The sequence below is a fragment of the Pseudophryne corroboree genome, chromosome 9 (genome assembly GCF_028390025.1).
Source record: "Pseudophryne corroboree isolate aPseCor3 chromosome 9, aPseCor3.hap2, whole genome shotgun sequence".
In the NCBI taxonomy this organism is placed as follows: Eukaryota; Metazoa; Chordata; class Amphibia; order Anura; family Myobatrachidae; genus Pseudophryne; species Pseudophryne corroboree.
The window spans coordinates 296,293,312-296,306,821 of record NC_086452.1 but is presented as its reverse complement, the minus strand read 5'-3'; the positions used below and the strand labels follow the sequence as shown (position 1 = coordinate 296,306,821).

Genomic DNA, 13,510 nt, shown 5'->3' with positions numbered 1-13,510 from the left:
TTTTTCTTAGGTGCAAAAACTGCAACGTGCAGCTCTGAGAGACCCTGTGAAGTGTGCAGTGTCTTCTAAGTATCAGACTGTGGAGAAACTGCAGCAGTTTTATGTTTTCATCCCGTCCAAGTTCAAGGTATTCATTTGTGTTCTGTATTTCTTCGATTTATTTGTAGTACTTTGTAATTTCTAATTATATAGAAAAAGGTTACAATTCTGCTAAGTGTTTGCACACAATTCTTTTGGATAGGACATGTCTACAGCGGTCTAAATATAATTTTTATATTCATCACAGAATTATATTTATCACAGGACTATATCTCAGACACAAGCTAAAAAAAAGTAGATATACAATTGTAATAACGAGAGGCCCACTATTGATGGTAATATTTGCTTTTTATCATTGAATGTTATATGTTGGTATGTCATTGTGAGTCTTTTTGAGGTCTTAATAAAAGTTAAGTTTTTTATTTATTATAAGAGTGCCCCAGAAATTTCCTCTTTTGTATCCACAAAACTGCACATTTAATCTGCTGCTTGTTTCTCAGCCATGTACAATCTAAATAGTTACTTGTTACAATATTACCAATTTGAAACCACAACATCAAAAGAAACATGTCACCATACACATTTACTCTGTCAGCAGATAACAGTGAACAAAATGGTTTCATACACACGATATAAACAATAATTGTGATTGATATTATAAGTGTTGGTAAATTGAATGGCAGTTAACAAAAAATAAATAAATAAAAAATAAATAAATAAATATATATATATATATATATATATATATGTCCCTTGTGTTGTTCTCAAAGGAAAGCAATCACAGGAGAAAAAAAAAATTCAGAAAAAGGGACACACGAATCATGTACTAGGTTTCTGCTTTTGAAAATCTGCTGGATGAGCATCGAATTCACAATGCGAGAACCATATTAAGTACATGTATGCGTCCCTAATACCTGCATCTGCTTTTAACTCATAATGTGCCCATAGAGGCACAACTTAATGAGAGTACAGGGGAGAGGTCCCTACTTGAAATGGTTCAAATTGCTTAGTAATTGTAAGCCCAATGAAAAATTATATAAATATCAATATTACATAGGTGTGGAAAAATGCTGTTTTTCTCTGGCAGGGTCCACCGGTTATCCATAGGATAACAATGGGATATGATGTTAATACAGCGGATTGGCACCAAACGATCACAAGCTTTAAGTCCTCCCAGGATGCAACGGGCCCGTCCATATATCCCCGCGCACTGGCTCAGGCTAATCATTTTTTTGTTTGGTGCGGCAGGATCCGGACCATGGTCAGAGGGCTGCTGTTCTTGGCAGCCCTAAGCTTTCTTATTTTAATTTTATAGTCTTACTATGGTTTTGAGCGATCTTTCTTAAATGCTTCTTATACGCATATTGGAAAGAATCGCTCCAACAACTCTCCGACGGGTCGCAACAACGCTTACCCATGTGTACAGTGCTGTCTCGACGGGTGTCTGTGTCTGATATACTAGTAAGTCCAGCAGACGTTACCAGGCTGTGGCCGGATCACGGGGAGAAGGAAAGGCATCTGTTCCACGTAGTCGAGGAATACAGACACAGCCGCACTGTATTGGGAGGAGACTACCAAACAGTAGCTGACGCACCGCCACCACGGGTGCTCTAGGACTTAGGGATCATAAGGCACCAGGAATAGTATGAGTCCGCGATCCCTAGGGTTGATGTCAGCGGTGGGGAGTCAGACGCTCTCCTGGTCGCCCCTCCCCCCCCCCCCCTTCAGTTCAACCAGTTTCCGCGAGTCTCCCGCCATGAACTGTGGCCTCACTTCCGTCTCAGATACTACCACGAGGGGTCTCGGTCGCAGCATAGGCCGTTGCGTCTGTGTTCACTAAGCGCTACCGCGAGGAGACCCGGTCGCAGTACAGGCGTCTGTATGCACAGTGCGTCTGTGTTCACTAAAAATTCCCGGAGCTGCAGTGTACACTAGTAGCGTCTGGATCCACTCAGTGTTCGCTAACGTATTGATCGACCTTGGAAGTTAGGTGAGTCTCCCTGTATCCCACTTTACGGAGTACGGGTTATACGGCACTAAATTTCTATCTACTTTTGTCAGTACGAATAGTTAAGTTTAAGTACCTATTGCATATGAGTCTGGGTACATTACTGTGGTTTTCTTCGCATTGCTTCTGAATACTTTAAGATCTGTATAAAACAGAATTCAGTAATATGTACTCCTACATACTTTAAAATGGGTTTGTAGTTGATTATGTGCTCATATGACTAATATATAAAATGTGACTGACTGCTAGTGTGATTGCTGACTTTAATATATGTTCGTCATTTGCTTCTTCTGGTCCTCAATGCTGGTGCTTGGGTAAGGTCAGATTGAGATCACTTTAGAAGGTTAAAGTGATTAGTCACAAATTGTATAGTACACTGTTAAAGTGCTGATGATTTATCATGTCTAAGAGCGGCAAAGGTGACGAGGGTACACCCACAGTAACACCAACACTCATATAATTTTTGTCTTGCAAAACTGGATTATCCTCTAAGGATCTGGTACAGGATGGTTTATGTGCAAATTGTTTTGCGTAAATTATAAGGCAGATCCCTGTTCAACGTCAGGTACAGATAGATCCACCTTGGGCGATGTTCGCACAGACCTTGTCCAGTATAGCTGAACGGATAATTCCTACAGCTTCAATACCAGGAATGGGCTAATAACCCATACATGCAGCTCCCTACCTACGGTATATCATTCCCCTCACCAGCGTCTCCAAAGAGACAAGCTGATAAACCGAGTGTAAGTAAACCGTCAACTTCAATGGTCACACAGGATAATTCATCGGACGATGAAAGCTCTATATACTCTACTTCGGCATACGAAGATCAAGTAGAAGGTCTCAGCTCAGTGGATATAGCTGGGTTAATTAGAGCCATGAAGGTCTTTCTATCCTTAGAGGATTCAGCAGAGCCTGTGTTAAAAACCAAGGCACCTGTGTTTAAATGTCCCAAAACAGTTAAGACTGAGTTTTCAGGATCAGATCAGCTGACGGAGATTATGGAAGAGGTTTGGCCTACGCCTAATAAGACGTTTACAATTACTAAGAAATGGATTTCCAATTATGCTCTTCCAGCTGGGGATTGTATAAAAAGGGAGTTGGCAGGTAAGACTGAGTTTCCAGGGTCAGACCAGCTAACGGAAGTCATGGAAGAGGCTTGTGCTACACCCAGTAAAAAATATAGAATTCCCAAAAAATGGGATTCCAATTATCCTTTTCCAGCTGGGGACTGTTTAAAATGGGAAATGGCTCCCAAAGTAGATACGCATGTCATTCGATTAGTGCGAAAATCTATATTGCCTTTGCCATCAACGGCATCGAATGATGTCACGTATGGGGAGAGTGGATGGTTTTCTGAAAACCATATTTTCTCTGTCTGGGGCAGTCATAAAGGCCAGCCATGGCTTCAGCTTGGATGGCAAAGGCAGTTGCTGCCTGGATAGAGGTACTGGAAGACGGTCTTTCAGCACCTTCAAGGGAGCAAGAATCCTATATAGCTCATATAAAACAGGCTGCAATATTCTTGGAAGAAGCAGCATTAGATATGGGCGCTATCGCCTCCAGGGCATCAGCTACAATAGCTGCTCGCAGAGCAGTTTGGTTACGTACATGGAAAGCGGATTGAGAATATAAGAAGGTTCTGGAATCTTTACCTTTTACTGGAAGTATTCTGTTTGGTAAAGAATTGAAGCAGACTCCAAAAAAGTAAAATTTCCTTCCACTTATAACCCAAAACGTAGGGGTCCCGCTTTTCGGCCCTTTGTGTCACATGGAAAAGCAAAAGGAAAAAATGATCGTATGCAGCCCCAATATAATAAACTTGGTAAGGCGAAAAAGCAATGGGCTACCAGAACGCCAGCCTCCAAACCTGAGAATAAGCCATGAGCCTGATGATGCGGGCCTCCTCCTGGGGGACCCCCCATAGTAGGGGGCCGACTTCTTCAGTATTCACAGAAATGGCAGCAGTCTACAACAGATGCCTGGGTGCAAGAAGTGGTATCTCTAGGTTGTTTTTCCCTTCAAGAAGCATCCTCCTCGTCTTCTGCACCAGCCCGTCTCGGGTAGAGACTAAGGCCAGGGCTTTGCAAGAAGCAGTTCAGAAATTGCTTCAGTCAGGAGTAATTATTCCAGTACCCCCTGCACAATGGGGACAGGGGTTTTACTCCAACCTGTTTTTGGTTCAGAAGCCAAATGGGTCATTCCGGCCAATTCTCAGTCTCAAAATGCTGAACAAATACATTTGGGTCCCACGGTTTCACATGGAGACGTTAAACTCCATAGTTTTGGCCATGGAACCAGGGCATTATATGGTATCCCTGGTTATTCAGGATGCTTACCTACATGTTCCTCTAGCACTGCCCCATCAGTGCTATCTCAGGTTCGCTATCCTCCAGCAGCATTTTCAGTTCCAGGCATTACTGTTTGGGTGAGCCACAGCACCCAGAGTATTTACCAAGATCATGGTGGTTATGGCAGCTTATCTTCGCAAGCATGGGATAAGAATTTTTCCATACCTCGATGACCTGTTAATCCTAGCACAATCACAGGAATTGTTCCTGGACCATCTCCAACAGACAATAACATGTCTGCAGAGGTACAGATGGCTCATAAATTGGGCAAAATCGTCTCTAGTTCCGTCACAACGGATGACTCACTTGGGGGCTGTACTGGATTTAAGTCTGCAGAAAATATTTTTACCTCGGGACAAGATAGCCAAGGTACAGTCAAGGATGCAGGAGTTGTTACACAGTCAAACAATATCAATCCACGCAGCTATGCGACTGATGGGTTTGATGGTGTCAACATTCGACATGGTGGAGTATGCACAATTCCACTCAAGACCTCTGCAGCGTCTGATTCTGGCCAGATGGAATGGAGTACATCAGACAATAAAGAAACAGACTGTGGTACTTCCACACAAGATAAAGTCATTAGCCTGGTCACTAGCCTACAAACATCCCATCTAGACAAAGGGAGACCCTTTTGGATCTCAGATTGGGAGATCCTGACAACAGATGCCAGTCTTCAGGGCTGGGGAGCAGTGTCCGGAAGATTATGGATCTAGGGACAATGGACCACAGAAGAAAGTTGCCTCCCAATAACTCTGTTAGAACTTCGGGCCATATACATGGCACTGATTCAGGCAAAAGACACTCTTCAAGGAAGACCAGTCCAGATCCGTTCGGACAATGTAACAACGGTAGTTTACCTCAATCATCAGGGAGGAACTCAGTCAAACAGCAATGAAGGAGGTAAGTCACATACTAAAATGGGCAGAACTCAATCTTCCAGCATTGTCCGCAGTATTTGTTCCGGGAGTCCTAAACTGGGAAGCAGACTTTCTCAGTCGACACTAGCAAGCGAATGGGCTCTACATCCGAAAGTCTTTCAGACTCTAGTAGACAAGTGGGGTTTGCCAGAGAGAGATCTCATGGCGTCCCGTCTGAACAACAAAGTACCCGTATACGGGTCAAGAACAAAGGATCCCGGAGCGATCTTTGTGGACGCCCTGTCAGTGAAATGGGACTTTCATCTGGCGTATCGGTTTTCTTTGATCATCCTGCTACCCAGGGTTGTGAGGAAGATAAAAGAAGCAAAGGGTGCCTTGATTCTAATAGCTCCGGCTTGGCCCAGAAGGCATTGGTACACATCTGCCGAGAATGTCGATGGATGCTCCACTTCTGCTCCCTCAATGTCCAGATCTACTAATGCAGAGTCCTTTGTTATCACAGGCATCTGGATCGACTATCATTGACGGCATGGCTCTTGAAACCTCTATGCGAGCAGCTCTTGTTGAAGCTGATGCCCTGGAGGCAATAGTACCCATATCCAATGCTGCTTCTTCCAAGAAAATTGCAGCCTGTTTTATATGAGCTATATGGGATTTTTGCTCTCTAGAATCTATAGAAAAATCGCCCACCAATGCATCAGCCCAGGCAGCCACTGCCTTTGCCATCCAAGCTGAAGCCATGGCTGGCCTTATGACTGCCCCAGACAGGGAAAAAATGGTTTTTAGAAAACCATCTCCACTCCTATCCGTGACATCATTTAATGATGTTGAAGGCAAAGGTATTGTAGATTTTCGCACTAATCGAATCATGCGTATCTACTTTAGGCGCCATCTCCCTTTTTATACAATCCCCAGCTGGAAGAGGATAATTGGAATTCCATTTCTTAGTAATTGTAAACGTCTTATTGGGCGTAGGCCAAGCCTCTTCCATAATCTCAGTCAGCTGATCTGATCCTGGAAACTCAGTCTTAACTGTTTTGGGACGTTTAAACACAGGTGCTTTGGTTTTTAACACAGGCTCTGCTGAATCCTCTGAGGATAGAATGGCTTTCATTGCTTTAATTCAGCTATATCCACTGAGCTGAGACCTTCTACTTGATCTTCGTATGCCGAAGTAGAATTAATTGAGCTTTCATCTACCGATGAATCCTCATCTGAATCGTGTAGCCTGTGAGGGTGAAAATTTACTTAAACCACCGGCTTTCTTTTGAGAAGCTGCTGCTGGAAGTGATACACCATAGGTGGGGAGCTTCATGTAAGGTTAATAGTGTAACCTATCCCTGGTACAGGAGTTGGAGGAATTATCTGTTCAGCTATACTGGATAAAGCCTGTGCAAACATAGCCTAAGGTGAATCCATCTGCACCTGAATCTGCCTTGTATTTTTCGTTAACCCCTGGTGAAAGCTAAAACAGTTTGCACACAAACCATCCTAAACCAGATCCAGAGAGGATAACACAGCTTTGCAAGACAAACATGATATGAGTGTTGGTGTTGCTATGAGTGTCAATAATCAACAGTTCCACAGTGTACTACACAATTTGTGACTGTAATCACTAAGTTTTTTTAAAGTGAGATACAATCCGACCCTACCCATGCACCAGCATTGAGGATCTGAATAAAACAAAACTGACAGAATATAGTAAAGTCAGCAATCACGCTAGCAGTCAGTCACATGTTATACATTAGTATAATAAGCAGTATGAGTATATCAACTACAACTACATTTTAAGTATGTAGGAGAACATATTACTGCATCATGTTTAAACGGGGCTAACGTATTCAGACGCAAAAGAAACCGTAAATGTATACAGACTCATATGCAATAGGCACTTATCTAACTATTCGTACTCAAAAGGTAGATAGTCTTAGTGCTTTATAACCCGTACTCAGTAGCGTGGGATACAGGGAGACTCTCCTCGCTTCCAGGACCGATCAATACGTTAGCGAATGCTGAGTGGATCCAGACGCTACTAGTGTACACTGCCGCTCCACGAACCTATAGTGAACACAGGCGCTCAGTAAACACGGACATACCAGTCACACAGCCGCCTATGCTGTGACCGTTTCCCCTTCATGGCGGGAGACTCTGAGGAAACTGGTCATGAACCGGGGGGAGGGGCGACCACGAGAGCTGACTCCCCACTGCTGACATCGACCCTAGGGATCGCGTCCTCATACTATTCCTGGAGCCTCTGATCCCTAAGGCCTAGCGCTGGTGCACCCGAGGTGGCAGCCGCGTCAGCAACTGCTTGGTAGTCTCCTCCGAAAACAGTGCAGTTGTGTCTGTATTCCCCTTCTAAGCGGAACTGATGCCTTACCTTCTCCCCGTGCTCCGGCCACAGCCTGGTAACGTCTGCTGGACCTGCTAGTATATCTGATAGACACCTGCCGAAACAGCACTGTACTCGTGGGTAAGCGTTGTCTCGACCCGGTAGAGAGTTGTTGGAGCGACTCTTTCTAAGGTACGTATAAGATGCTGTTTAGAAACATCACTCAGAAAAATAGTAAGACTATAAAAATAAAATAAGAAAGCTTAGGGCTGCTAAAACCAGCATCCCCCTGACCATAGTCCGGCTCCTGCCGCACTAAACAAAAAACTTATTTGCCTGAGCCAGGAGGCGGGGATATATGGACGGGCCCGTTGCATGCTGGGAGGCCGGAAATGCTATGACCTTTTGGTGCAAATCCGCTGTCGCTTCATCATATCCCATTGTTATCCTGTGGACCCTGTCGGGGAAAAGGGTATTTTTGGTTTCTTACCATTAAATCATTTTCTCAGAGTCATGCTGGGGGACACTGCGTTCCTTCCCTCATGCTCTGTTGTTGAGAGTTGCATAGGGGAGAAGCTTAGGCCTAGAGTCATAGTTTTAATTTAAGTGCCAGCTACTACAGCACACACCCAACCTCCCAAGGTCCAGTTTCCACAGCATGTTTCAGAGGAAAGTATTCAATGGTAAGTAACCAAAAATCCCTTTTTGTGATCTACTGTAGTAGTCTCCTGACAGTATGGGACAGGATAAGCCTGGAACCTGTCTCTATTGCAGCTGTCTAAAGTAAAATAAGTGAAAAGCGAAGTAAAAAAATATAAAATACTAAATGTAAAACTTACACTCATTACCACCCCTTCCCAAACATATTTAGAAACATCCACACACCTTTTTTATTTTTTGGATCTGTACCTGCGAGAGTACAATGCATATTCGATGGTAATCTGCTGGAAATTGTGCATTATAATCTTTGAAATCATATTACACAGAATGATTTATTAAAAAATGCTTCCTGCATTTAAGAAAAAAAATAATCTTTTTTTCTGTAACGTCCTAGAGGATGCTGGGGACTCCGTAAGGACCATGGGGAATAGACGAACTCCGCAGGAGAGAGGGCACTTTAAGAAAGCTTTGGATTCTGGGTGTGCACTGGCTCCTCCCTCTATGTCCCTCCTCCAGACCTCAGTTTTACACTGTGCCCAGAGGATGAAGGGTGCACTGCAGGGAGCTCTCTTGAGTTCTTTGCTACAGAAAGCATTTTTGTTTGGATTTTTACTTTTTCACAGGGAGCACTGCTGGCAACAGGCTCCCTGCATCGAGGGACTGAGGAGAGAGGGGCAGACCTACTTAACTGACAGGATCTGCTTCCTCGGCTACTGGAGACCATTAGCTTCAGAGGGGGTGAACACAGGTTCGTCCTGGGCGTCCACCCCCGGAGCCACGCCGCTATTCTCCTCACAGAGCCAGAAGAACAGAAGCAAGAAGACGTCTCAGGCGGCAGAAGCCTTCAGCTTCACAGAGGTAGCGCACAGCACTGCAGCTGTGCGTCATTGCTCCACATCACCTCACACACTCCGGTCACTCTATGGGTGCAGGGCGCAGGGGGGGCGCCCTGGGCAGCAATAATAACACCTCTTAGATGGCAAATAGGTATATACATGTACAGCTGGGCACTGTACATGTATATAATTGAGCCCCCGCCATTTTACACGATTTTGAGCGGGACAGAAGCCCACCCCCGAGGGGGAGGGGCTTCTCCCTCAGCACTCACCAGCGCCATTTCTCTCTCCACAGAATGCTGAGAGGAAGCTCCCCGGACTCTCCCCTGCTTACACACGGTGAAGGGAGTTTAAAAAGAGAGGGGGGGGGGGGGGGGACACATAATTGGCGGATAAAGTATAATACAGCGCTGCTGGGGAAAAGCATTCTGTGTTGGTCTCCAGGTTGTTGCGCTGGGGTGTGTGCTGGCATACTCTCTCTCTGTCTCTCCAAAGGGCTTTTCAGGGGATACGGTCTTCAGAAAAAGTTTCCCTGGGTGTGTGCAGTGTGTCGGTACGTGTGTGTCGACATGTTTGATGAGCAAGGCTCGCTTAATGTGGAGGGGGAGTGCTTGAATGTCAGGTCGGCAACGCCGACACCGGACTGGGTGGATATGCTGAATGTCTTGAATGCAAATGTAAATCTCCTGCATGAAAGATTAGACAAGGCTGAAGCTAGGGATCAGTCAGGTAGCCAGTCCGTGCCTGTCCCTGTGGTGCCAAGACCTTCAGGGTCTCAAAAGCGCCCCATATCCCAGGTCGCTGACACAGATACCGACACAGATACTGACTCTAGTGTCGACTATGAGGATGCAAAATTGCAGCCGAAGGTGGCAAAAGGTATTAGGTACATAATTATTGCCATAAAAGAGGTTTTGCATATCACGGAGGAACCCCCTGTCCCTGACACGAGGGTTCACATGTATAAAGGGAAAAAGCCTGAGGTCCCGTTTCCGTCCTCATTTGAGCTAAGCGAATTATGCGAAAAGGCTTGGGAATCTCCAGATAGGTGACTCCATGTTCCCAAAAGGATTCTCATGGCGTATCCTTTTCCACAGAAGGATCGGATACAATGGGAATCTGCGCCTAAAGTAGACAAGGCGCTGACACGCTTATCCAAGAAGGTGGCACTGCCTTCTCCGGATACTGCTTCCCTCAAGGATCCTGCTGATCGCAAGCAGGAAATTACCATGAAGCACATTTACACACATTCAGGAACTATAGTTAGGCCGGCCATGGCGTCGGCCTGGGTTTGTAGTGCTGTCGTGGCATGGGCAGACTCCTTATCTACGGAGATGGACACCTTAGATAGGGATACCATTCTAATGACCATGGAGCATATCAGAGATTCTGCCTTGTATATGAGGGATGCTCAGAGAGACATTTGTTTACTAAGCTCTAGAATAAACGCTATGTCTATTTCTGCTAGGCGGCTCTTGTGGACCCGACAGTGGACGGGAGACGCCGACTCAAAGCGGCATATGGAGTCAATGCCTTACAAGGGAGAGGAGTTGTTTGGAGAAGGCCTCTCGGACCTAGTCTCTAGTGCTACGGCCGGTAAATCGAATTTTTTACCTTATGTTCCCCCGCAGCATTCTAAGAAGGTACCACGTTATCAAATGCAGTACTTTCGTTCCAATAAAAACAAGAAGGTACGAGGATCGTCCTTCGTTGCCAGAGGTAAAGGCAAGGGAAAAAAGCTGCACTCAGCCAGTTCCCAGGAGCAGAAGTCCTCCCCTACTTCCGCAAAGTCCACAGCATGATGCTGGGGCTTTCCGGGGGGGGGTGGGGGGTGGGGGGGTGGGGTGGGGTGTGTCAGATCAAGTGGGGGCACGTCTTCGTCTTTTCAGCCACGCCTGGGTTCAATCACAGGTGGATCCCTGGGCAATAGAGATTGTTTCCCAGGGATACAGACTGGAATTCGAAGACATGCCCCCTCGCCGGTTTGGTTTTTCAGATCGGCTCTGCCGGCTTCCCCGTCAGAGAGGGAGCTAGTGTTAGCGACAATTCACAAATTGTACATTCATCAGGTGATAATCAAGGTTCCTCATCTCCAGCAAGGAGAGGGTTATTTCTCTATCGTCCTAGTGGATGCTGGGGTTCCTGAAAGGACCATGGGGAATAGCGGCTCCGCAGGAGACAGGGCACAAAAAGTAAAGCTTTTCCAGATCAGGTGGTGTGCACTGGCTCCTCCCCCTATGACCCTCCTCCAGACTCCAGTTAGATTTTTGTGCCCGGCCGAGAAGGGTGCAATCTAGGTGGCTCTCCTAAAGAGCTGCTTAGAAAAAGTTTAGCTTAGGTTTTTTATTTTACAGTGAGTCCTGCTGGCAACAGGATCACTGCAACGAGGGACTGAGGGGAGAAGAAGTGAACTCACCTGCGTGCAGGATGGATTGGCTTCTTGGCTACTGGACATCAGCTCCAGAGGGACGATCACAGGTACAGCCTGGATGGTCACCGGAGCCGCGCCGCCGGCCCCCTTGCAGATGCTGAAGTCAGAAGAGGTCCAGAATCGGCGGCTGAAGACTCCTGCAGTCTTCTAAAGGTAGCGCACAGCACTGCAGCTGTGCGCCATTTTCCTCTCAGCACACTTCACACGCAGTCACTGAGGGTGCAGGGCGCTGGGGGGGGGCGCCCTGGGAGGCAAATGTAACCTATATAAAGGCTAAAAATACCTCACATATAGCCCCCAGAGGCTATATGGAGATATTTAACCCCTGCCTGGATTCACTAAATAGCGGGAGACGAGCCCGCCGGAAAAGGGGCGGGGCCTATCTCCTCAGCACACGGCGCCATTTCCTCTCACAGCTCCGCTGGTCAGGACGGCTCCCAGGTCTCTCCCCTGCACTGCACTACAGAAACAGGGTAAAACAGAGAGGGGGGGCAAATTTATGGCGATATTTTGATATATATAAAGCAGCTATAAGGGAGCACTTATTATAAGGCTATCCCTGTTATATATAGCGCTTTTGGTGTGTGCAGGCAAACTCTCCCTCTGTCTCCCCAAAGGGCTAGTGGGTCCTGTCTTCGTTAGGAGCATTCCCTGTGTGTCTGCTGTGTGTCGGTACGTGTGTGTCGACATGTATGAGGACGATATTGGTGTGGAGGCGGAGCAATTGCCAAATATGAGGATGTCACCCCCTAGGGAGTCGACACCAGAATGGATGCCTTTATTTATGGAACTACGGGATAGTGTCAACACGCTAAAGCAGTCGTTTGACGACATGAGACGGCCGGACAATCAATTAGTGCCTGTCCAGGCGACTCAAACACCGTCAGGGGCTGTGAAACGCCCTTTGCCTCAGTCGGTCGACACAGACCCAGACACAGGCACTGACTCCAGTGGTGACGGTGACGAATCAACCGTATTTTCCAGTAGGGCCACACGTTATATGATTTTGGCAATGAAGGAGGCGTTACATTTAGCTGATACTACAGGTACCACTAAACAGGGTATTATGTGGGGTGTGAAAAAACTACCTATAGTTTTTCCTGAATCAGAAGAATTAAATGACGTGTGTAATGAAGCGTGGGTTGCCCCTGATAAAAAGCTGATAATTTCAAAGAAATTATTGGCATTATACCCTTTCCCGCCAGAGGTTAGGGAGCGCTGGGAAACACCTCCTAGGGTGGACAAGGCGCTAACACGCTTATCTAAACAAGTGGCGTTACCCTCTCCTGAGACGGCCGCACTTAAAGATCCATCAGATAGGAGGATGGAAAATATCCAAAAAAGTATATACACACATGCAGGTGTTATACTACGACCAGCTATAGCGACTGCCTGGATGTGCAGTGCTGGGGTAGTTTGGTCAGAGTCCCTGATTGAAAATATTGATACCCTGGACAGGGACAATATTTTACTGTCGTTAGAACAAATAAAGGATGCATTTCTTTATATGCGTGATGCACAGAGGGATATCTGCACACTGGCATCACGGGTAAGTGCTATGTCCATTTCGGCCAGAAGAGCTTTATGGACGCGACAGTGGACAGGCGATGCGGATTCAAAACGACATATGGAAGTTTTGCCGTATAAAGGGGAGGAGTTATTTGGAGTCGGTCTATCAGATTTGGTGGCCACGGCTACAGCCGGGAAATCCACCTTTCTACCTCAAGTCACTCCCCAACAGAAAAAGGCACCGACTTTTCAACCGCAGCCCTTTCGTTCCTTTAAAAATAAGAGAGCAAAGGGCTATTCATATCTGCCACGAGGCAGAGGTCGAGGGAAGAGACAGCAACAGGCAGCTCCTTCCCAGGAACAGAAGCCTTCCCCGGCTTCTACAAAAGCCTCAGCATGACGCTGGGGCTTCTCAAGCGGACTCGGGGACGGTGGGTGGTCGTCTCAAAAATTACAGCGCGCA

At 46.3% G+C, this 13,510-nt stretch overlaps 1 protein-coding gene across 2 annotated transcripts in view; it reads left to right on the top strand.

Moving 5' to 3' along the window:
- DDX47 (DEAD-box helicase 47) overlaps positions 1 to 13,510 on the top strand; it is a 268,148-nt gene that overhangs the window by 113,393 nt on the left and 141,245 nt on the right. For both annotated transcript variants that reach the window (XM_063940384.1, XM_063940383.1), the window contains exon 7: positions 11 to 127. In XM_063940384.1, coding sequence (XP_063796454.1) covers positions 11 to 127 — 117 coding nt within the window. The remainder of the gene's footprint in view (positions 1 to 10; positions 128 to 13,510) is intronic.